Source organism: Acipenser ruthenus, chromosome 2 (genome assembly GCF_902713425.1).
Source record: "Acipenser ruthenus chromosome 2, fAciRut3.2 maternal haplotype, whole genome shotgun sequence".
NCBI lineage: Eukaryota > Metazoa > Chordata > Actinopteri > Acipenseriformes > Acipenseridae > Acipenser > Acipenser ruthenus.
The window spans coordinates 89,868,538-89,893,570 of record NC_081190.1 but is presented as its reverse complement, the minus strand read 5'-3'; the positions used below and the strand labels follow the sequence as shown (position 1 = coordinate 89,893,570).

The window sequence follows — 25,033 nt, the reverse complement described above, 5'->3', positions numbered from 1 at the left end:
AACTGGAATTCCAATCTGTCAGTGGCAGGCCTTCCGATTTAAATCGAGCATTGCATTGATTTCAAAGCGCTAAATAGGCTAATAATACTAAATTGTAAAAATGTATTTTTTAAAAAAATGGTTCACCTTGCTGCTAATTGTTGAATCCCTAATCTGCTGCAGTAAAAACGCACTTTACTGAAGAAAATATCGATGATATTTCAAATACAAATGCAACAGTATAATTTCCTGCCAAAGTACCATTTAAATGCACACTTTAGCCTGTTCTGTTGTAGGCTACACCTCCTCACGAGGTCTGATTCCGGCAGTTTTTAATATGGAGTATTTAAATATGGATATAAATACCGAGGAAGCATACGAAAAGGCATCGCGTTGGGTTTCATTTAGCTCCATAATGATTTAAACTAGTGTGTATTATAGGCTTTAAAACAGTCGCATAAATAACTCGTCATTAATAGCTTACTCCTTTACAATTTAACTACTTAGTGGCTGAAGTTTTTTTTAACGCTGTCAAATTAAATGAGTAAATACAACTATGACAAAGAAAACGCTTATATTTACTTGGCAGTTTCAGATTAGGCCTATTTAAAAAAAAAAAAAAAAAATGCGATCCGTTAACCAACCAACACAGTAAGACGACACATATATTATACAATTAACGATACTGTTATTAATTTAGCGGGGCATGTCCATCTGCCTGTTTATATATCCATGTTTGTTTTTAAACCGTGATTCCAAATTGTATTAAGGTATAGATTCGTTTATGTGATAGGACGAAAAAAATAGCAATGTTAAAATGTTCTTCTTTATTAGGTCAAGTGTATGTCCTCACAGTATATTACTGAATAAACGCAGCGACTTAATAGTTGCACGTTTTCAGAATAATATATTAATTAATATTTTGATTTTTAAATCCCTTTATTTCAATAATTAACCAACACAATACAATTCACAATAAAACACACATGTACATTCATACTTTATAATTCCCCCTCTACATATATATATATATATATATATATATATATATATATATATATATATATATATATATATATATATATATATATATATAATACATTGCATGTAAAGTGACTCGCATACTTAATCAGCAGCCGTTTTTATTATTATTATTATTATTATTATTATTATTATTATTATTATTATTATTATTATTATTATTATTCCCTCTACCTTTAATATAATATCCTCTGTGTACCCACAATGTTAAATACATATCATATAAACGAAGACTATCAAAACGCGTCTAGCTCGCTTCTCCCTTGTTCTAAGGCAACTAAATTCCATCTGGGCTCTTTATGAAGTTTTAGGTATAATTAAAAAAAAGAAAAAAAAGAAAAAATAGTGCGTGTTTAATAAACAATAAAAAAAAGACAGTGAGCGACACCGAGTTTGTGTTCCCTGTAAACGACGCCGATTTTGATTGTAAAGTTCGTATTTAATACTTAAAACAGGAATGAAAATAAATTGCACAGGGAGTATAGTGCCATTAAAAGGGGTAGTTTACAAAGATACAGTGGAACTGCTGAAAATCAGTTACTGTGAACAATTCAACACGGAGCATTATAAACGACAGTCAGGTGTACTGTTTACTGTGCAACCTTATCATCCTGATTAGTTTTTATTTTATTTTATGTTATTTAAAAAAAAAAAAAAAAAAATAGTCTTCTTGGGCAACCTCTGAACATTTAAACAAATCGGTGTCAAACCACATTTAAAAAAATAAAACCTGTTTATACCAGTGCTTAGGTTACAATAAACATATTTTAGAAATCAATAAGTTTATTCTAAAACAATACGTGTAAAATAAACTGCTTGCACTTAAACCTTATATCATATTAAAATATTAGTTTGTATACATATTGTAACCCCCCCAATAAATAATATCAACAACAGAAGTGCATTATTTTATTTATTTATCTATCTAGCTGTCTATTTATTTTGCAAATAGTTATACACATTCTTTCGATTTTAAAACAGCCCGTTGTTCTTTTTATTCACCCGCAAAAGCTAAATTAAATTACAAGTTCAGTGCGCATTGTTATTTTTAATTTGCGTATTTTTTTTATTCATTTTCTATTCTTTAAATTGGAGAAGGTGGTTGGTTTTATCTGACAGTTGCAATACACTCCCAAGTTAGTGAAATTACACACTGTGTGTGATCAAACTCATTTTGTGTGGTTCTTGCCATTTTTATTCTCGTAATGGTAAACAAACATACGAATAGAATGTAATACCTGCATAAACACATATTTTCTTAAACACGTAATCAAATGATTGCGGTCTTCGCATATTAGTTTCTCCAAGTGCTTTGGGCGAAACCGATGATTATAAGAGGCAATAGTTACTGATGGAGAAAGATCGTATCTGGAATACGGATATTAACGGTTTTGGCAGAGCTCTGCAGCTCTGGAACTCGAAAATATAGTTACGCGTGCAATCCCCGGTGTCACTATTTGTTTTTAAAGCTGTCGATTGAACTCACTGGATACCTCGTGAGAACTGTGGGTCACAGAGAGGTCAGCAAGTCTGTTTTATATTCTGACTGACGTGTGAAATATTACAGCTAGAGCTGCAGCGACCAGGGGTGATTGAAAATGGTATAGACATGTATCAATTGCCTGAAGAAGAGACTTGTGATTTAATATCATAGTTAATCTGATAAAGAGTATCTTCAAATCTATTACCGCTATTGCCTTCATTAGCATGGCAAAAACGAATCTCTTTCGAAACGAAGATGCCGAATATTACACTTTTAAAAATAAAGTCTTTGAGTGATCAACGTGGTTTGATCGTATAAAATGTAAATAAACATCCAACATAAATACACTGGACTTAGATTTCATGGAAGTTAAATGTGTTGGATTTAACCGAATTATCCGGATTTTAATTAACAGCATACTGGAAACACGAGTTTAAACACATGGTTATTCTATTCCTAGCATAATTTAATTCATCCAGATCTAACTGTTCCGATACTCGTTTTATTTATCCTGTTTGTCTATAAAATCAATTCAGGCTTGTATGGGAACATATTGGGAGGAGGCCTAATGGGGATTTTTTTTTTTTTTTTTGCGTACCAAAATCTGCCGACATTTACTTTACATTTTTATTTTGAGTGGATATATTTTAATAGACTATTTATATTTTAATAATACATAAAAGGGCAGATCCACCCTTTCCATGAACACACATGTACAGAAAGCTATCTATTATTAAAAAAACAGTCCCCAGTTATTAACTACACTTGCTACTTTATAACTTTCTATATCTTATTAAAACAAAACAAAACAAAAAAACACACATAGATGTCCTCAGCCCAATAGAAATGATTTGAAATTAAATGGGGAAAATAAATCTGCATGAGATCAAGAGGAGATTTTAAAATGTAAATCTTATCTCACAGCGACGACAATGAGACAGTAGGCTTCTTAAATTAATACACGCGTAGAAAAGTATTCATATTGCATTTTTCCTTTCTTTTATGATCTCAATATCTATGGCTATTTTATGGCACTGCTGTTTTGTTACATATCGCGACTGATCCATGAGGTATCCGTACCCAAACAATAACAGCTCGTCCTCGCAAGCAGTATCACTGCATTACATTCCAACCGCAATGTACAGCTCTTTCTTTCTGGTTGTAATAGCGGTGATGTTTGACATCCTCGGTGTTTTATAAAATTGTCCTCCCATTATTTGATCAGTTTATTCTGATTGTGTTCGCTGCTGCTGTGTGTGTGTGTGTGTGTGTGTGTGTGTGTGTGCGCGTGTGCGCGCCCACGCGAGCGCATGTGTTTTAAAATACAATAGTCACAGATGTAAGAAATAAACACGTATGGAAGCTATAAGTATACTAGGAATTGCATTTCTTCTCTAAAGGTCAAATAAATATTTTAAACCATCATCCAAAATGCAGCCGACGTATTATATATATATGGAAAAATCACTCTATAAATAGACAGTGATATCGTTTGTTTTAAATTCTTCTTCGTCATTTTTTTTCTATAAACTGCCATTAAACAGTTTCACCATTAATTATATGGAATAGTATATTAAATAATGTGCTATTATCTTTCTCATGTGTGTAGTAAATGTAGTCCTAAATGCATACACATTATTATTTTAAAAGTCTCCTAACATAATCAGATCCATCTATCTGCTTTGCCGTGTGATTTTGAGTGATGTAGTGTAGCCATTTCATTCATTTAATTAGAAATAAAGAACAAGAAAAAGAAAAAGGAAAAAAAAAGACTTTGTGGGCCAACAAAGCCAGGGTATAAAAACTGCTATACTTCACCAGTTAATATCCAAAGATGCTACTAAAGCAGAAGTTGTCTAGTGTAAAGGGCAACAGAGAAACACGACCACGGCGAACAATATTTGAAACTATTCGTCTATTCGTTGCAGCCTTGACACTGAACGCCACTATTGGTTGCTGCCTACATTATTATTATTATTATTATTATTATTATTATTATTATTATTATTATTATTATTATTATTATTATTATTATTATTATTATAAAGGTACATTCTTATAAGCAATACATACGTGATCTGTTTATTCTCAGTGAAGGGGTCTAAGAAATGTATAAAGCAATATTAGTTTGTGTGTGTTCAGTGTGGTAAATTTTAATTAAAAATATCAAAATACATATTAATAACAACAATAAAACTGTTTTCTCGATAACTATTTCAGTAGTTTGTTAAACATTTGTATGTGGTGTTGAGGTATGTGCACATATTAACTTGTAAACTGAAAGAAAACGGTGCTTGTTGTATTGATCGATATCTGCATTTAGCTTAGGCTGATAAGTTTTAATTAGTATTATTCTGCTGTGTTCGATTAAAATTATATATGATTTTAAGTGCGAGACAGGGAAAACTATAAGGTTAATAAGGTGAAGGGTTGTTTCCAAATAAAAAAATAAGCACACAATAAATTACAAATGAAGGAAAACACATTTAAAAAAATTGAAAATATCCTAAATATATAAAATATCGCTTTTTGGAGAAAAACATATTTAACATCTCTCTGTGCGACATATTTTCAACACATCTATGTGTTCATTTTTAAACATTAGATGCACACAAATAAACCAAAATATACATTTCTTTGTAAAGTAGGCTGTATTCATAGATGTAGATGTGCGAGCTCTCCCTTATTTGACGGGACTTTCCGTTTTTTGGACACCTCCCGGGACAGACTTTCTCCAGTATTTTGCTTAAAACTCTTCAACCCCTTTATGTCAGCAAACTTTACATTTCTGCAAAAGGCATGTAGCCTACTGTCTCTGGTTAGTGCAATCCCCGTCTGTACTAGGTTTAGGACCCAGGGGAGCCCTGTGGCAGGCATGCATTCAGTGCGCGAGGCTATGAAGGCCATCAGGGTCAAACATGCGTTAGTTAGTAGGCCTACGCGTTTCAAATGTTTAGTACGTGTTCTAATTTGACTTTAGTACGTGTTGTAATTCTAATTTTTACACATATTAACTTGGCCAATCAGATTAGTTAAAATGAAATGAGAACCAATGAATTTAAAGAAAATAGTAAGTGTAATAAATTATCAAATTAAAGGTCGCCTTACATCTGCAATTGCCGCCCAATTCGCGGCGGCAGGGGAGGCCGGGGGACAGTTGTAACACCTTGAATTTCTCCTATTGGAAGCCATCACTCGCTCGGCACATGCTCCGTTCAGGTCTCTGTCTGCCTGTGTAAGAGGGGCTGCCTGTGAAAAAGCCAAGAGATTGTATCTCCAAAAATCAATTTTTGACCTAGGAGAGTCAAGTTTTTCCACGTTTTGTGATGTATACCTGTGTTACCCATTTTATGGATCCAGACTTCTAGATGTTTAGTAATGGCTCCTTGGGCTGGGGACAGTTATGTAATACCTGTTACAACGGACCCCAACGTCCTTAGCTCAACTATATTTGGGCACATGAAGCTTGCACTGAAGGAAACAAAATGTACATGTCACAATTGTGACAGAGTGACATATTGTTGCTTGAAAATACCATTACATGATACAAATATCATTTTAGGAATGGTAAATAGTTTAAAAATGAGGACATACAAAAATAAACAGTTTTTGACTTAAATAAAAACAAAAATATTTGCTTCATGTGAAAATCGATTTTCTTCAATAAAACATTCAGTTACTGAGTTAAATTAAATGTCTTGTTATTTATTTAGTTATTCTTCACAGAATGTTACAACTGACTCTGACCATGGGGTCAATTGTAACATCGGACACCTTACATTTCAAGCGCTCCTCATGTATGTATATCAGCTTTTTAAACAGGATAACTATGGGGATTGGTAGAAGGCAGATTTAAGTTGTTTGTATCAAAGTCTGGTCACTAAAAATCGTCAGTGCGTAATGGAGAGAAAGGTAAAAAAAATATTACATCTGTCCCCGGTCTCCCCATTATTGACTTGGCATTGGGTCAAGTCAAGAAAGATGGTTTAATTCAGTGGTAACCCCGCTGTAACTAATATGTAATTTTAAACCAGTGTTGAAAGATCTGACATATTGAATATCAGCTATGGTAACTCAATATTTGAATAAAACTGTAATAAATATATAAACAATAAGATAATAAAAAAAAAGATTTTGTACATTATTGATACAAACGTAACCGTGTCACGCTCTACATTCTCTGTCTGAGGAAGTCGGCAGCAGTCAGCAAATATATATTTGCACCGTAGAAGAAAATCTCTCGCCGCCATTATTTGCAATTTTCCTTATTCTTGATTTTTAAACTGTATTTGATATTTATTTGTAAATTCTTATTTACATACCATTTTGTATTTCTTTATATTGTATGTGTTTGTTTTGCATTTTTATTGTCTAATATTGTATAATATTTTGCAATCTGTAATATTTTGTTTAATTTCTGTAAGTCGCTTTGGATAAAAGCGTCTGCTAATAATAATAATAATAATAATAATAATAATAATAATAATAATAATAATAATAATAATAATATGTCTGAAATTAAAAATAGGACTATTTTATCCCATAGTATACTCTTGTAATTAACACGTGATTTATAAAACTAATGGTTGGTTATTTTATCGGCCAGTAATAATTTTAGATGTTATATTTCGTCACGGATAGTTACCGAGGGATTTTATCTAACCAGTTGTCATAGGTGTACGAATGAGCTGTGTCCCCTACTTAAGACGTCAATGGCATAGACCGTCTGTTTACACCGTCGCGTTATGTCTGCGGAACATGTCTGGAGACAGGCAGGTTGTCCGAAATATCAAGATATCATTTTTAAAAATAATAATAGATGCACACAGGTGCTAGGCGCGAATGAGAGGTTAGGGAAGGTGCAATATATATATATATATATATATATATATATATATATATATATATATATATATATATATACATACATACATACATACATACATACATACATACATAAAAAATAAATACATACATACATACATAAAAAATAAATACATACATACATACATACATACACACACACACACACACACGCTTTGAAAAAGCACCAGTCGTCAGAAATGTAATATGTTTTCACAGTTCATGATATTTTGGTTGACAAAAAAAGGATCCTCCAATCATACTGTTAACACACTTTCCTTTTCAATGAATTATAGAAGCCTCTACAGAGCCAGCAAGCCCCGCTTATTTCTTATATTCTGTTTAAAACTTTCATTTGAATGACAAATGGCACCAAAAGACAACACCGCAGTTACATTAAAATACAACGAACTGTTAAATGGCATACACATTGTCTATGCTTTGTTACTGTATTCCCTCAGTTTGCAAATACATGATCAATTCATTCAAATACAACATCTCAAATCTGATTCTCATACAGTACATCTTCTCACACAAAAGCTTAATTTATTAAAATTAATATAGCCAGATTGAAAAACCATGCCCGTCGGTTTCATAGCGAAATTGGATTCGAAAACGCCACATTTCATGCAATTAGTTACAACCAGTAGTCCTAAATCTGGAAGTACCGGCACGCCAGTGAAAATATAGATTTTTCTAAAACAAATTATTCGAATTCAGTTTTTTTTTTTTGTACATTGAACTTCACGTAACATTAAGTAGGTAATGCATGCGTCTCGCACGCGATTTCCAGGCTACCCCCCCCCCCCCCCCCCCCCCCCCCTTTATCAGTGCTGCAAAATTGGCGGTTTTCCAGACAAAGTTGGCTTGTGATGAAAGCATCTAGCGGGTAAATGTTGTCTTTGGTGGTTTGGTTATTTTTTGGCTTTTTATCATAAATGTTTTATAAAGCCAAACCAATACAGGGGTGTGTACAGCTACAGTCAGGCGAAGACACCACCGTGGCGTGCAGTAATCTAAGCCAGCTCACATATCCACACACACCTACAGTTGAATGTCTCCCAATCGTGCCCTAGTTTAACAGCACAGGTTATTTTATTGGGAAATAGCAATGCATGAACCACAAGAAAAGCAGGACAAACACAATGGAGTTCAATGTTTTTATTTATAAGACAAAATATTATTTTTGCATTTAGAAAAATAGAATATATGATAGATCCCCCCCCCCCCCAGATTCCTAAAATATTAGGCATATTAGTTATCAGCTAGGCCTACACAATTTAGACACCATTGTTCACAAGTCAGCATCACAGGTTGTAAAGCACTGAAGGGCACCTAAGCAGAACAAAATCAGTCTAGTTAGTTACATTGGTGAATTGGAGCTGTGGTTGAGGACTCGGTCAACGAAATGTATTCAAATCAAAATAATTCTAGATCTTCCCTGCCCGTCTCACTACAGACAGAGCAGCAGTGCCAACACACGAGCTATATGCGGATACACACCACCGCCACTATACTCAGTTCATAAACTTCAGTAGCAGTTTCTCTGACTTGAGCTGCCGCTATCGGTAGATGGAATGCTATGAAAAATATGTAAAGCTATGTAGCCTACTAGCTTTCTGCGCACGGTGATGAATATACTGTAAGAACGCATTAATACGGGGAAAGCATTGTTTTAGCAGCTCCACTCTTCTCTGTTAGAAAGAAAGGTACACATCTGTACTTCAAAAAGGTACAAATGCTTGTCTCTGTAGTGGTATCTTTCAAGGTACAATATATGTACTTTTTAGGAAGGTGCAAATTTGTACCATCTCGTTTTGTACCTCATGTGGCAGTTATGTACCTATTAATGGTACTAATGTCTTGGTACTTATAAGTACCCACGTGACCAAATTGTACCTCTTCCTAATGCACCATGATGGGTACAAACACTTGTATTTGTACCTTTAAGAGAACTATAGTAAAAAATATATATAATGGCTGGTAATTAAAAAAAAAATGAACAAAGTTAAGAATAATGAAATTGGATGCATAACAGTATAAGTACAATGAATGGCAGCCAACTTAAATACCTCTGCAAAAACCATTCACTCAAGGACCAATAAAACAGGAATTTCACCTTTTATTAATCATGTATGTAAACAATTACAAAATTATTTTTCATTACAATTCATAGTTATAATAAATATGGGCACAAACATATTGGAAATTAAAATAAAAAGCACAAATTCTAGCTGTGTATTCAAACTCAACTGCCTTTAAAAATAGATGGTAAAAAGGGGCAGCTTTTCTTAACTTCACTTACATTTCTTATTAAATTTTATACTTTGAGCATTGTAAAGGTACAGAGGATATGTATTACCAATACATTTGTGTTAACCAAAATAATTGCAAAGTCCAGTTACTGGACAGAGCATAGTAGTCTCAGTTGAAAACAAAAAGGAACCTAATATTCTACAAAAAAACAATGATCTAGGTCTATTGTAGAAGCAGTAACATTAAACATTTGCGAAACCATAACCTAGATTTGATGTAAAAAGCAATAATAAGCAACAATCTTTTTAAAACCAGAATACATTTAACCAGAATATAAACACATTTAAAACCACACATACATATTAAAAACATCTCGAGTTCATAAGAAATTAATGCAATCCATGTATTATGTCCTGACGACGTAGTTCAGAGGGAGTATTTACAAAGTTTCTAGTGTGCTTTACTATAGGCAACAATTTTTAGTAATGAGTGACAGTGAATTAAATTGAAATCCATATATTAGTGTCTCTTAAGAATGCATGCTAAAATTTCATGCTGATCGCTAATTTGTGCAGTATCTTGTTGCTACACAAAGATTATCATCAACGGAATACGTCAAGTGCCTGAAAGTCTATTTCATCTCCTGGTTTTAACACAGTCCAGTCATTATCAAATATTACCCGATAAGCATGGTAGCGTTTCTCTTAGGCAACTGGTACTAACATTTTCTCACACAAAAGCCACTGAGTATCCATATTCAATATGTACTTTATTTGGAAAAATAATGGGATTTCTTCAGCATGTAACAATCCAATAACAAACACATCCTTTGTAGCATATTTAACACAGTTAATATTAACTGATGTAACATATTGGAATATTTTAGTTTCTAAGCTGACAATTCCATGCTGTTCATAAAATTTCAGGACAGCAAGCTGTAGTCCATTTGGTAAAGAAGAATATGATGTAGACACACTGGTTCCTGGAACCCTCTCATATTCATTTGGCATATCTGCAGAAAAAAACTCCCAACACTGTTTCATCTGGTGCCGAATGCCAAGAGTCAAAGCAAGGTTTATGAAATTCCTGCAATGGTTGGCTACACTTTTAAAGCATTGATGGTTCCCCTCAAATCTCATATACCATAATGGTCGGAAAGGCCCATAATAATAATAATGAATCAAATAGTGACACTTAGGCATACAAACAGTACCAAACATGTCTTTCATTTCTGACAAAAACTCAAAACCCAGTAATTCAAGAGTTGCAATAAGGTCCTTCTTAATCTTTGGAGCCATAATGACAGTCCAATACCTAGCATCATGGGGAATAAAAGGTAGAACCATTTTTGAGATGCACATCCAACAATCCCTCCATTTTGAATAGGTTTTTTCAGAAATACATACAGGCTTGTTTGCTTTGTCATTTTGACCAATAGGTATTTTTTTTTTATTTCTTCATTTACTTCATGCAGTGTTATGTGCCTGTCTATGTGCTTTTGTCAATACAAGCTAATGGAAGTACACCCTCAAAGTCATGCATCAAATCAGGAGGAAAAGCTGTCGTAGTATCAAAATTAATTTAATTCTTCAAAAGGACAACGGCTTTGTATGCCATAGATTGCAGAATTCTCAGGATTTTCTCTTATGGATTGCAGGTGGTATTTGTGAACTTCTGAAGTTCTTAATTGGAATTGATCCTCTGATACTTTTCTTTTATATCCCCATAAGTAGCCAAGCAGTGTCTACAGATACAGCCTGTATTAAATGACATGGTAAACCAATCAAGTGTGCAGAGAGGTTGTCTCCAGATATTGTTGCTATTGCAGCATGTATTTTATAGTCAATTCCATTCACTGTCACAGTAACATCATTAGATGCAAGCTCTTGCAGATCTTTATGCATTGGCTGTAAAATGCTATCCAAGCCACGCTGCTGCACACATTTGTACCTTACCTTAATAGAGCAAGATGAATATGTTTGAGCTGCGATCTGTACCTACTGTGTACCCCAGTGACCCCAGTGGGTTCACTACCTCAAATTCATCTTCATAGAAATGCAAACGTAATGCATTTGGGTCTGCTGAAAAGGGTGTTTTCTGAAATGAATCCCATCACAGTACTCAGTTAACATATGATAATTCCTTTCTACAACTGCCATAGCTTGAACATGATGCCAAATGTCCTCGTGACTACAATATTTCCAATGGAAATGTATGAGTATGTTCCTACTTTATCACCATTTTCATTTCGGAGAACATACTGTACAGGTTCTGTCATATCAAGTTTTGATTTCTAGTATTCTTTTAACATGTGCTGAGAACGAATTACTTCTGCAGCCTCAGAAAAAAAGTTAGGTGTCTGAACCAACTGTTCAAGTTCAGGATTTTCTGAAATATTGAAACCACTCTGATGGAGATGACACACAATGAATGCATCATAGTTCTCTTTGAAAAATGTGAACACGAAATTTACATCATCAAGAATGTCCTGCTGAACAGACTGTGTAAGAAGGTTCTTTTCTCTGCATTTCAGGATAAAACTACATACATTTTCTCTGAAATTCTCCATTAACTGACCTAAACTCAAAGGAGGGCTATTAACATCCTCTGCATTAACATGCTCATATTCCTCCTGATTGACTTCTTGAACTACATTTCCATGTGTACACTGTGTTACATGTCGTCTATGTTTTCGATAAACATGTTGTCTGTAGGATTCATATTTAAAGAAAGTGCACTGACAGTTGTTTAGGCCACACATCATAGTAAAATTTGGTTAATGGGCATGGATTAAGTCAACATGTTGTATTCATTTAACCAATGTATAAGTACTACGTGCACATTTTGGGCAATGGTAAAATGTTCTGAAAGACATTGTTGGTAAAAATGTAATTGAATTAAGAAGGTTAATAATTTGTGCCAGTATTGTCGGTAGTGGTTTGTCCTGATCTAGTTTCAACTGTAGAACATACCGTTGCAGGAAAGTCATAGTGTTCTTGAGATGTGATGGGTATGATACATCGTACACAAAGTGACTGCAAAATGTTAAAACAACACCTTCTTCCACCGAGTCAGATCTCAACCCCCATCCATCTTGACTAACACTACTGCATTACTCTTGGAGAATACAGAGCTCCACTCAGTGATTTTTGGCATCTGCATGCTTGGATAAGGGGTAGCTGGCTCATTCTGCAATTAAAAAAAAGATAATACAAGTCAAACAAATCAGGTGGTAAAGTTTATGTTTTTAACCTTACATTTTAGATGTCTCCTCTTACTAAAGTCCAAATACCAGTTGTCCTATAAATAAACATGGAACCCATTGTATGGTCCTTTTTCATATAAAGTATTATACTATATTTTGGAGGAAGTGACCTTAAAAATTCTAAATAAGTAAAAAAAAAATGGAGAAAAGAAATTAGAGCGCAGAAGGGTTTTAAAATGTGCAGAGATTGGAAATCGTAAGAATTACAAGACAAGTGTAAAAAAAAAAAATTAAAAATACTCAAGTGCTAAATTTGGTCCACTTTTTTTCTAACTCCAAATAAATTCATTTTACAAAATAAAGTTTAGATGAAAAAAAAATGTCATATCTCTTTTCCATACCAACGTTGTCTTAGATTTTTCTCTGTAGCAAAAAAGCTTTAAAACCATCCCTACTACTGCATTCACAGCATGACAGTATAGGTTAAACATTCCAGTCTTTCAGTGTTTTATTAAACATGAAGCAAACGTGGCAATGATAGAAAACAATTGCTAGTCAGTGACGAAAATAAAATTAACAAATTAGGTCCCCATATTGGACCTGAAATGGAGCCTACAAACCAAAACTACAGACAGTGTAACCACCTCCTGTACTTTATTAGTGAGGCTTGCGAAGCAAGAGTCCCCACTTTAAATCTTCGACATACTACTTCTTCTTCTTCTTCTTCTACTTCTTCTTCTTCTTCTTTGGCATGCTACTCTTCTTTCACCGTTTAAGCTAGAAACGCCGTTCAAACTTTAAAACGTGTAGACCGGTCTGGAATAGTGTGCTTGTATACAACTTTTTGATATATGTTATACTTTTTAAACTATTAAGCTTTTTGTCCTTTTTTGGTCCATCTTCATTCACTTTAATGGGACTTTTTTCAACATTCTAAAGCTCCCCATTGTTTAAAAACTCCCAGACTTCCAACATTCTATTTACTGTAAACTATGTAACTTTTGACACAAATCAGCTACGTTGACCACTTTCCCAACAAGTAAGACAAAAAGTTAGAGCATATGAAATTTTCCTATACTTCTCTGCTATTCAAATCTGAAATCAAAACAGAAATAACTTTTACCAATCAAGAGGTAGAGCTGTTTTAGTAACCGCATCAACTAAATTTTCTCGAACTTTTTATAAACAACTGACATTTTTACCACTTTCCCGACAAGCTAGACAAAAAGTTAGAGGGTATGACATGTTCCTCTACTTCTCTGCCATTCCAATATGAAATCAAAACAGAAATAACTTTTACCAATCAAGAAGTACACGTTTTAGTAACCGCACCAACTATGTTTTCTGTGAATTTTTAGAAATAACTGCCGTTTTGACCACTTTCCCAACAAGTTAGACAAATACTTAGAGCAAATGAAATCTTCCTCTACTTCTCAGCTATTCAAATATGAAATCAAAACAGGAATGGCGTCTACCAATCAAGAGGTACAGCTGTTTTAGTAACCGCATCAACTTCTTTCAGTAGGCTACTTGCCACTGTTGAATTAACTGTCATAGAACTTTGAGAAATTTCAAATTCTAGCACATTCTAAGCATGAGACAATTAGTAAACAATGTGACTTTTGACACAAATCGGCTACTTTGACCACTTTCCCAATAAAGCAAGCCCCACAACTTTACTTGTAAAGTTACAATCTAGTTCATTTTTGTTATTTTCAGGAAAGGTGCTTTATTTCAAATATTCAACACTTTCTTTTCTAATGATGCCATTAAGGAAATTATGACTTTTATTGCCACAATGAAGAGACTGACAATTTTTTAGTTCCATTCATCCAGCTGACACATTTACTACATACCTTTCCCAGGGTTATGGTGTTTTCCGTTTTCTCTCGCATTATTGTAGGTAGCAAAATCAGTGCAGCTCTCTGGTTCATTTCTAAGAGAAGTAATGAGAAATTGTTTTAATAAAAATCTGAATTATTCCAAACCAATTTAAAGGATAATGGAACTGAACTGTTTTTAATTACATTAAACCTTTTTCTTTCGGAAATTACCTTTTAAGATCATCACCCAAAACCTCAGCCTTGGTCTCAGTATATGCTTGGCATTCAACCAATTTGTCCTGAGCCAACTGCAACACATTTGTAAGGTTTTCAAACCTTCCCTGGAATCTTCTGAAGATATTTCCAGTGTGTTGTAATCGGTCCATCTCTTGACACAACTGTGCGAGACAGGGAGGGAATACACTTATATACACTAAAATACATGTAACTGAAAAAAATTAGTGATTTTAACTAAAAATACTTGCAAATTGTAAGGCTGGTCTAGTTTTAATATTTTTAAAACTGCCAATGTGTATATCAACCTGCAACACATCAATCACCGTACAAGATTACTTCACATTTGTTTGTTTTTTTAAATGGTGTGAAAAGGCATCTTACCACTGTTGGTGTGGAGAGAAATGGATATTTCTCTAATTTTTCACTTATCTCTTTCCGTCGGTAAGAAAAGGTTTTAATCATCTGTTTTAATCATCTTGTCTTCCACTGACTTTGTCTGGCTTAGCTTTCTGGAATTGTTCCTCGAGGATCTGGATGTGTTTCAGCATAGATGCTTCATCTTCCTCATAACTCTGAAGATACTGGAGCAAAAAAAAAAAAAAAAAACATAAAAAACATCACTGCATCTACAGCAATTAAATTAAAAAAAAAATGGAAATGTATATTTAATATATTATTCAATTAAAAATATAATTTAATAGAAGAGGAATGTCTTACTCACAGTACTTGACCTTACTCTCCTTTTGCTCCTGTGCACATCTTCGTCACTTGTCTTAGCTTTTTTTACTTGACTTCTAAATTTTTCTTTGAACCGCTTCACTCACATTAACTAATGGTGACCGTTCATTCTTAAATTTCCTCTTCAGCGACATGTGCCACTTCAGATACCTAGATATTTTTTGATGTCTTATTATGAATGTATTTGAATACTTTCACAAATTATATATATTTTTCTTCCAGATTAGCTTTAAAGCCATTTGCAATATGAAACAACAATATAACTAACCTTGTATTTCTGGTCAGATTAACAGAACTATACAAAACTGCTCATTTAAGAAAACATGCATACTTACATATCCATTGCCCTCTGTGTCGCTCAGGAATGCATATTTGGTGATTTTAAAGCCTTTGTCACCTGCACATACTGAGAATTTGATGGATACTATCAAAATGTATTTTAAAAAAAGATGTGTGTTTTTTGAAAAAGAAAATGTTAAACACCATACGGATCCCTAAGTAGTCTTTAGAAATGTCTAATATTTCAATACTGTCTGCAAACTCTTTGTGTATTGTAATTGATCCAATTCTTAATAAATAAGTGATTACAAACACCAGTATATGAATTAAATACATTAGAAAATACATTTTGTCCTACATTGTCCCCTTAAAAACATGTATTAACTCTGCTGTTATCTGAAAACTAATTAGTTCATAAAAATCTACTTTACATTGTATATTGTGCCATTGCTTTTTGTAAAACCCTTAAGATCTTGTGTCGATCCTTGGGCTATTTGTGACATGCCACCTTGCTGTCCAGTTTAGCCTGTATATCTTTTGGAAATACTGGTAATGTAAATACAGCAGGAAAGTTAGCTTCCGCAATGCGTGTTTCAGAGAGATGTTCGTAATTACTAATGAAGGAAAGTAAAGGGAAAGAATCAGAAATTAGTTATGTCATGTATGCCTTGATTAACATGTGTTCTATTGACCAGGTGCTAAATTGCACATAAAGCAAAAGAGGATTTTTAATTTTAAATACAGAACATTTAAGACTGGGTTGAAATTATAGAATTTTTTTCAGTAATGATGAATGAAAGCAGGCATGAATGCTTATATATCTGAAGCACTTGCGTAATACTGTTCCCATTCAAGTGAGTTTTCTTTTTGATTAGACATAAATTTGCCATATAACAATACTTTTGTTATTTACTGCAAATCCAGTAATAAAAAAGGGAACAAGGTTGATAAATTAAAATTTTGTAACAACCTCTGAGTCCAGCATGGTTTTAATTGATTCTCTTTCGTAACTTGTTTTAATTAGAAATATTTAACCATCTGTGTTGAAGTAATTTTTCTACTTCAAAAAGGTATTATTGAAGGCATACATTCACACTTAGCTACAGAATGTGTTTAGTTGTATAATCACCACAAATACTTGCCTGGCTGTAGCAAGTGGGCTTGACTGAAGACAATCCCTTTGCTAAGAACTGACAAGTTGCATACATTTAGCTTGTTTTTTGAATGAACCTATGAATAACTGGCCAACCATTCCTTCAGTGAGTCCAGTAGTAACATTTTCGCCATCTACCTCATTCTCTGTTAAATGCAAAACAAATGTATGTATATATATATACAGTACCGTTCAAAAGTTTGGAAACACCTATTGATATATAGAGGGAAACTGTGCAACTCGGGAGGGTGTGTAAGTGTGTGTTACCTGATTAATCAAGTTAAGCTAGTCCTGATTTTTTTTTTGTTTTGTTTTTTTGCAAACGCTTTAAATGGAATGAGCAGTCTGTCCTAGTGATGTAAAGCACATCAAAATAGGACACACTAAAACAATTCCACTCTTAGCAATGTTTTTATAAAATGTATTGTCCTGTCAAAACATTGACTCTCCTTTTTACCCCAATGTGGTGTTTCTTGCCAGTGATATGTTGCCAAAAGGATTCAAATATTTGGACATTTGAAATTATTTTGACAGGATAATACATTTTATAAAAACATTGCTAAGAGTGGAATTGTTTTAGTGTATCCTGTTTTGGTGTGCTTTACATCACTAGGACAGACTGCTCATTTAAAGCAAAGGTGCGCAAACAAACTTTTATCACGGGCCGTATATCCAGAAAACGTACTGTTATCATATACACACTCATTGCATAATACGAAGCAGTTTTTATTTTAGCAGACCGACTTGTTCAGTTGTAGCAGCCAGCAAAGGCACAAGGCAGTGACGCCAGTTCCCTAGCAACAAGCCTCTATGTTAGGAATGGATTCTTTAAATGCAGCGGTTTTGAGAAAGGAGAGGAAGACTCATTAAATTAGTTGAAGACAAACTGATGAAAAGCAATTACTCAGGGCCAGCCTTAGGGTATTTTTTGATCTGTGCGAACTTTGTTTTTGGCGCCCCTGTCAGTATTCTAACGAAAATGATTAAGAACGAAGTATAATGGAATATATATATATATATATATCTTTTAATATGACCATTTATTCATGTTATCACAAATTCATAACAAGTAATTTAGAAAAAGAAAAAAAAAAAAAAAAAAAAAACTGGCCCGGAAAGATCGATTTTGACAACGACATCGTTTTCAATAGATGGGACAGCTTGCGAAGAAAGCCTTTTATCTCCCATAGTTGATCGTAAGTGGAGTTTTTTTGTTGTTGTTTTTTGTTTTATCAACTTCAATTTAGAAGAACTCCGCTCGCCACTTGCCACTGAAACAGGCAAAGTTAATAATAATCTGAGTGCTACCCAGATGTTCGGAAAGTTGTCACTCAGATTATATTTTTAAAATGAATTCGCATTACGTTGAAAACCAGAGCCGGTAGTTGTTACTAGTTTTCCTGGATCATCTATGTCATCGTCATTTTTTTCTTCAACTCTAGTTTCTATTTCTGTCGTTGGTGCAGAATTTCCAATACTGGTTCCACTGCAACCAGCACCAGCATCCTCAGTCTCAAAGTTTTCGATTAGTTTAAAGAATATTTTTTAATGCTTCCGCACTTTCTTATTTTTGACCTGTTGATCAGCTTTTCGCTTTCTGTTCAGGTATCATGATCTTTTCTCCTTAGACGACATGATTTCGCTCTTTTAAGGGAAACTAAAACTAATATGACACACTTGTGTTGGTAATATAACATTCAACGATTACTATTTATACTTTACATAGGCGACACATTTGCAAGTACCAGCAAAGACAAAGGCTTTGGAGGCGTGGCTTGCTTGTCAAGGGGTGGATGAGATCTCTGTCATGTATCAACAAACAGCATGCCACGACGAAGTGCCCATTTAACTGTGGAAACACAGTGCAGAAACAAGGCGATATCTACTGTTTGTTTTTTTAGATTTCCGCGGGACGATCTCTTGTGATTATCTAACTAGCTAATGATACAGTATTTGAATAATACCGAAAATACCGGACGCCCCATACCCTCCTATTGTCTACTTCTTCATTTGTCTCTGCCATTGTGACTAACGTTACAGTATGCTACTTAATAGTTTCGCGCTTGCTTTTATTGGTTGAATAGGTCTGTCCCTCTTCTGATACGTTAGTATATCTATCATTGTTTAAGTGTGTACCTGTTAGAGAAGCATTAACAGATTTTCTGTGAATTGTTGTCTCTCCGGGTATCTGCTTGAATAAAGACTACCTTCTTTATCACCGACTCTTGGAGATTGATTTCATTTTTCGTCCCTACAGTCTATTTATTTTTTATAACAGATTATTCTATTTCGAATATATCGTTGCAAAAGGCAATATGAAAAACGCCAAAAACGATTAGCCGGAATGTACATGGACCGTCTTTTCCTGTCTGTGTTTTATTTTGTTCCAAAATAAAAATAAATTAATTTTAAAAAAATGCCACTCATCCTCAGTAAAATGTATACAATTTTCACCTAATTTTGCTATCAGGTTATTTGTTGAAAACAAATGTAAGACTGACATTCTCACATATGAAATTCAACCGCCAAAAAAGCCTCTTGATTTCAACCGTACTTGCTCGCGCTGTACTAAAATCACGTGCGCATTCTTCTTTCTGTGACGTAAGCAAGAAGGTATTGTACCTTATTTGTAGAACAAATTTGTACCTTTTGACTTATATTTTTAAATGTTGTACCTTTTTATTAACGGTAAACTACAAAAATGTACCAGCAAGGATCTGTACCTTAAAGGGAATATGGTACTTGTTTGTTCTTTGGGGCACATAAAAGTACTCCAGTTGTACCCTTTTTTTCTAACAGTGTTCAGTACATGTTACTTCTCCAAAAAGGTGAATAATTGTGCTCCTGTTAAATCAATACCTGCTACGAATCACACCATCATAGTAATACAGAGCAGATCTGCGGCGTCTTCTCACTCTAAAGGATCATGTTCCAAGATATCTCCCTCCTCTTGATGTACAGTCCACACAAGCACACCGAAGCCTGGCATTTTCTCAGAGCAAGTAGGCTATAAACATGATTTATGTTTTCCCATCAGTAAGCAGCCTATTCTGTTTAGACAAGTTAACAGTGCAATTTAATGTAGGCCTATACGTTTCAAATAACAAAATACTTAAATTACGTAATTACTGGATGATAAAACATATACGTTTTTATTATTACTATTGTCTTAAATACATGTTCCTAAACGCAGAAATTATGTTAGGAAATGATACAGTTAAGAGGCACATGTTAATTATAATGTGTAATGTCAATTAACGGGACAATACAGATTTATGAATCAGACAAATAATATGCTAATGAGAAAACTGGTCTCTGTGCACGTTATTCTAACGTCGCGATGAGTGATGTTTTTTGACGGTAAATTGCGTTTATGCATCACCCGATGAAATACTGTCATGTACACGGGCGCTGGAACTAGGGGATTGCTGGGGTTTACAGTTTTGTTCTGTGGCTTTCAGCACCCCCACTTTAAAAATTGTTCCAGCGCCACTGGTCATGTAACACTATTAGAGGCACCATAAAGGACTAAAGGGGAGGTATATGTAGAGTTTTAAATAATTAAAAAGTCATTTATTTCAGTAAATCAATATGGTAAATCCAGTGTGTATCTGTGTATTTGTAAAATAAGTCTTTTAGAAGGGAGTTTGTGTCTCAAGTTTTGTTTTTGTAAAAAAAAATGTAAAACTCAATGTGGTTTTAATAATATTTAAAAAAAAGAATATTGTAACAATGCATTAATACATCATGTAATAATATAATCCATATGTAGTTAATAATAATAATAATAATAATAATAATAATAATAATAATAATAATAATAATAATAATAATAATAATAATAATAATAATTAATAAATAATATAGTAAACTCTAATCATGTATGTATGTATGTAGGGGAAACCGGGGTTGGTTGTCACACGGGTTGGTTGTCACAGTGCTCATAACTATGATGGTGCAGGCAGGTGATACTAACACTGAAATGTGTGTTCTGTTGTCTGGAACTCAACCATCTTGTAATTTGAGGTCAAGTCCATCTAACATAAAGGTTAGAACATATTTCATTTTTTTCATATCCAAAGTAAAAAAATGTATATCTTGTTATTTATGTTACTACTCTTAGTAGTATTGGAGTTTGTTTGAACTGATGGCCATGTTAATAGAACCAGATTGGCTATCTTTTTGTCACATAGTTTTTGGGGTTGGTTGTCACATGTAAATCCTATAGGAAGAAGTCTTATATTTTTTTCTTTCTACTATTTTTACACCAACATGTGGGATATGTCACCATATAATGCTTATTTAAGTTATTAACTGTTTGTTCTCTTGTTCTGTGGAGGCTGTGGTATTATTTTGTAGCATGGGTCAACATTTCAAATATATATATAGGTTTATTTTTTATGTTCACATAAAAAGAAAAAAATACAACTTTTTCTGTCATTGTACACAGTAGAAACTTTATGTTATTAAAAAAAAAAAAAAAGTGCATTATTGTCTACTGTAAAACCAAGAACATACTTTGTGACAACCAACCCCAGTCTGGGTCAGGTTGTCACGGGTGACCGGCGCATTTTCAACCGGCTAAATATCATATTTGGAATAAAGTTACGCTGAAATAAAAAAAAAAAAAAAAAAACATCAATTTGTACGTGAAGAGTTATTCTTCAATATAATGAGGAACAGAACCTCGCAGAATGTCACCAGATTGAGGAAAATAATAAAGAGAAAAAAGTGTGACAACCAACCCCAGTCTCCCCTATGTATGTATGTATGTATGTATGTATGTATGTATGTGTGTATGACTGTATCTGTCTGTCTGTCTGTCTGTCTGTCTGTCTGTCTGTCTGTCTGTCTGTCTGTCTGTTTGTCTTTTACATAGGACATAAACCATATGTGCTGTTTCTGTCGTCAAAACCTGCTAAATAAAGTGTGTTTCCCCCACCCCATCCCATCCCCAACCCCAACCCCAACCCCAACCCCTACACACACCAGACGCCAAAGGGACGATTCGGGAAATAGTTCTCCCAAAGGGTCTGGATCTGGACCGGCCCAAACGCACCCGGACGTCGTTTACTGCAGAGCAGCTGTACCGTCTGGAGCTGGAGTTTCATCGCTGTCAGTACGTGGTGGGCCGGGAGAGGACAGAACTGGCGCGGCAGCTCAACCTGTCTGAGACTCAGGTAACAGGAAACAACACAAACATGAATGCAGGCCGAATTCACACGTTTGCAGCATTTGCGAAAGTAAAACTGCTAATTTTACACAACTAGCAACAAGTAATTCTGGTGTATGCACTGCTGCTAAGCCGAGTGGTGTCCTGGTAATATTTGTTAACTTACAATTTAGATCTCTTTAGATAACCCCTTGCATCATACCAACTGAAATACAATTTTCTGAAAACTTCAATATTAGTAGGTTATCGAGTTTTTCTACTCCATTTTCTTTTCAAGAAAAAACGTTTTTGATGACGATATTAAGACAAAAAGAAGTGGACCCGTGATATATTAGTTGTGGAATAGGTAGTACTTTTTTTATTTGAAACATGTTTGTGTTGACTTATCACATGTGCAGTACTCGGCTCAGTGCGTGCGTGCGTGAGTGTGTGTGTGTGTGCGTCTGTGTCTGTGTCTGTATCCTGTTCGAAAACTTTCATATTTTGGTAATGCTTCTACAGGTATCTAATATGCATGCACAAGTGTGTCGTTTAGATTGATTTATTTTATTATTTTGAAAATCCAGCACTAACCCATTAGTGTCACTGTCCTAATTTGAAGCCCGGGGCTCGTTTCTATCTTGCGAGGTCGTAACTGCATTTACAATAGGGATTTCGAGCATGATCACCTGCCTATAACTAAACGAGTTTTCCGTCTTGCAGAGGAAGAGGATTGCCAAGAACCCCGTACCTCTCCATCTCTATTCTGCACCACCAAGACGCCAATCTGCATTGAATTAGAAAAAATAGAAATAAAAGAACAAATGCCGGCATTAAAAAAGAGCAGCTTTTGCAGGTCTTGAAGGGAATCGCTGAGACTGCTGAGAAACAAGTGTTTACACAGACACTAATGTTGATGTTACTTCGGTCAGACCCTTCTGTACCATCATGGGAGCTGTCTCGCACTAGCTGCTGAAAGTTAGCTTTTTTTTAACATAAATAGTTATTTACCTGTCGTGTTTATACATCAAGCAAGTTGGTGTCGATAGAATACGACAAGTAATACGATCAGGTAGTGTGTGCGACGTTATATAGAAACGCTACTTCTATCGTATATCTGCTCCCTAGATCATACTTGCCCGATAAGATAACGTACGTGCATATAGAAATTGCTATGATAATTTACTCTGAATTTGTAAGCCACAAAATTTAAATGTAATATAGCCGATCACATTACATAAATACAGCTGGTGTTGTTGTTTTTTTCAAAGAAAAATAATTTGGTAATGGGTTAAGAGGAGTTTAGCCGTTTCCATACACACGGCACTCTGCAGACTACAGTGGCAGTGCAAACACTCGCTCATATGTTCAATGGGTTACACTTTCCATTTCTGAGCTTGCTGTGCTGTACAAAAGTTAAAACAAGATATCAAGAATAGACCAGATTTTACTATTGCTATTACTGTTACTAATGATGATGACAGTATTATTATTAACATGTTCTTAGTTATACAGTGGAAAGGTTGCAAACTGCGTTTGCCTCAGTTGTTCCGCATATCGTCATGACAGCTTATGTACTATTGTAATATTAGTGAAACAATTACCTTTGTACAAGAGCCAATCAAATCGCGTAAAAGCACAAAGCGGGCGGAGCTCATTTGCATACAAACACCAGATTTAGGTGGCCAGTTAAATATTTAGCTAAATGTTAAATCTTGTAATCAGATTTATAAATTATATCTGAATGTACACATTATATATATATATATATATATATATATATATATATATATATATATATATATATATATATATATTTGTTTTCACAATATTGATAAATCTGGGGAAAAATACACGACTTAAGTTAAATCTGGAAAAAAGACGTTAAAATACTACAGTCTTTTGCTAAATTGCATTTTACGTTGTATTCAGTTCTGTGCATGGGTAACAATTTGATTTCATTTTGTTGTTGTGTCATTAATGGGGAATTTTACATACTGCTACAATATGTACCGGATTTTAAAGGATGTACTGTATTACAGTTCACGTGTCGTCTCTTGGCAAGTGACATTTTCAGAATCATATCGTTCTGAATTAATTTGTAGTTTTAGAAGAAGTGTAGCATAAAAAAAAATGAATAGATTCTACATCATGGTGCTTGAAGGTTTAAATAGACAGGAACAGTAGGCTATGTCGCTGTGCTATTTTGCTTTGCTAAAAACATAAGCATGTGATGCAAAATATTTTGAACACATCTTTTTAGTTTATCATTCTGTAAAGTATATATAATCGCCGACTAAATATGTTTAAAATCTTTCAATTCTTAAATGTTTGATTAGATAGATAGATAGATAGTTAGATAGATAGATAGATAGATCACACAAGGGTGAATCTGTTAGTTCATTGTTTACATAAGCAGGTTATGAATACAGCTTTTCATAAACATAAGTCTTACTGGATATGGTAATGTCATTGAAATGGTAGTAACAAAAGTATAAAGTGAAAATTACAATGAACACTAAAATGCTTTAAAAAAAATCTGTACTTAAATATTTGCGTTTACATTGGTATGAGTATAATAAAGAAATTATTTAAAGAAATAATTAAATTAATAAATACATCTAACTCAAACGGCGTTGTCCCTAATCAGAAACATCACCCAAAACGTGCGGTGTATTTCACTTGCTGCGTTTATTTGTTGCTTGAAACGGTGCATAGATTCCCTCCCCTGGTTTTGAGCAGCCTATCCCTTTGATGATAGTGAATCAGTGAACATGTATTCGAGCTGTAATTACTGGTATTTTTTTTTTTTACTGGTAAGTAA

General features: G+C 34.1%; 1 protein-coding gene across 1 annotated transcript in view; it reads left to right on the top strand.

The window, feature by feature from the left end:
* Positions 1-25,033, top strand: part of vax2 (ventral anterior homeobox 2) — a 46,802-nt gene that overhangs the window by 1,091 nt on the left and 20,678 nt on the right. The window contains exon 2 of the mRNA XM_034014741.3: positions 22,050-22,237. Within this exon, the coding sequence (XP_033870632.1) occupies positions 22,050-22,237 (188 nt within the window). The remainder of the gene's footprint in view (positions 1-22,049; positions 22,238-25,033) is intronic.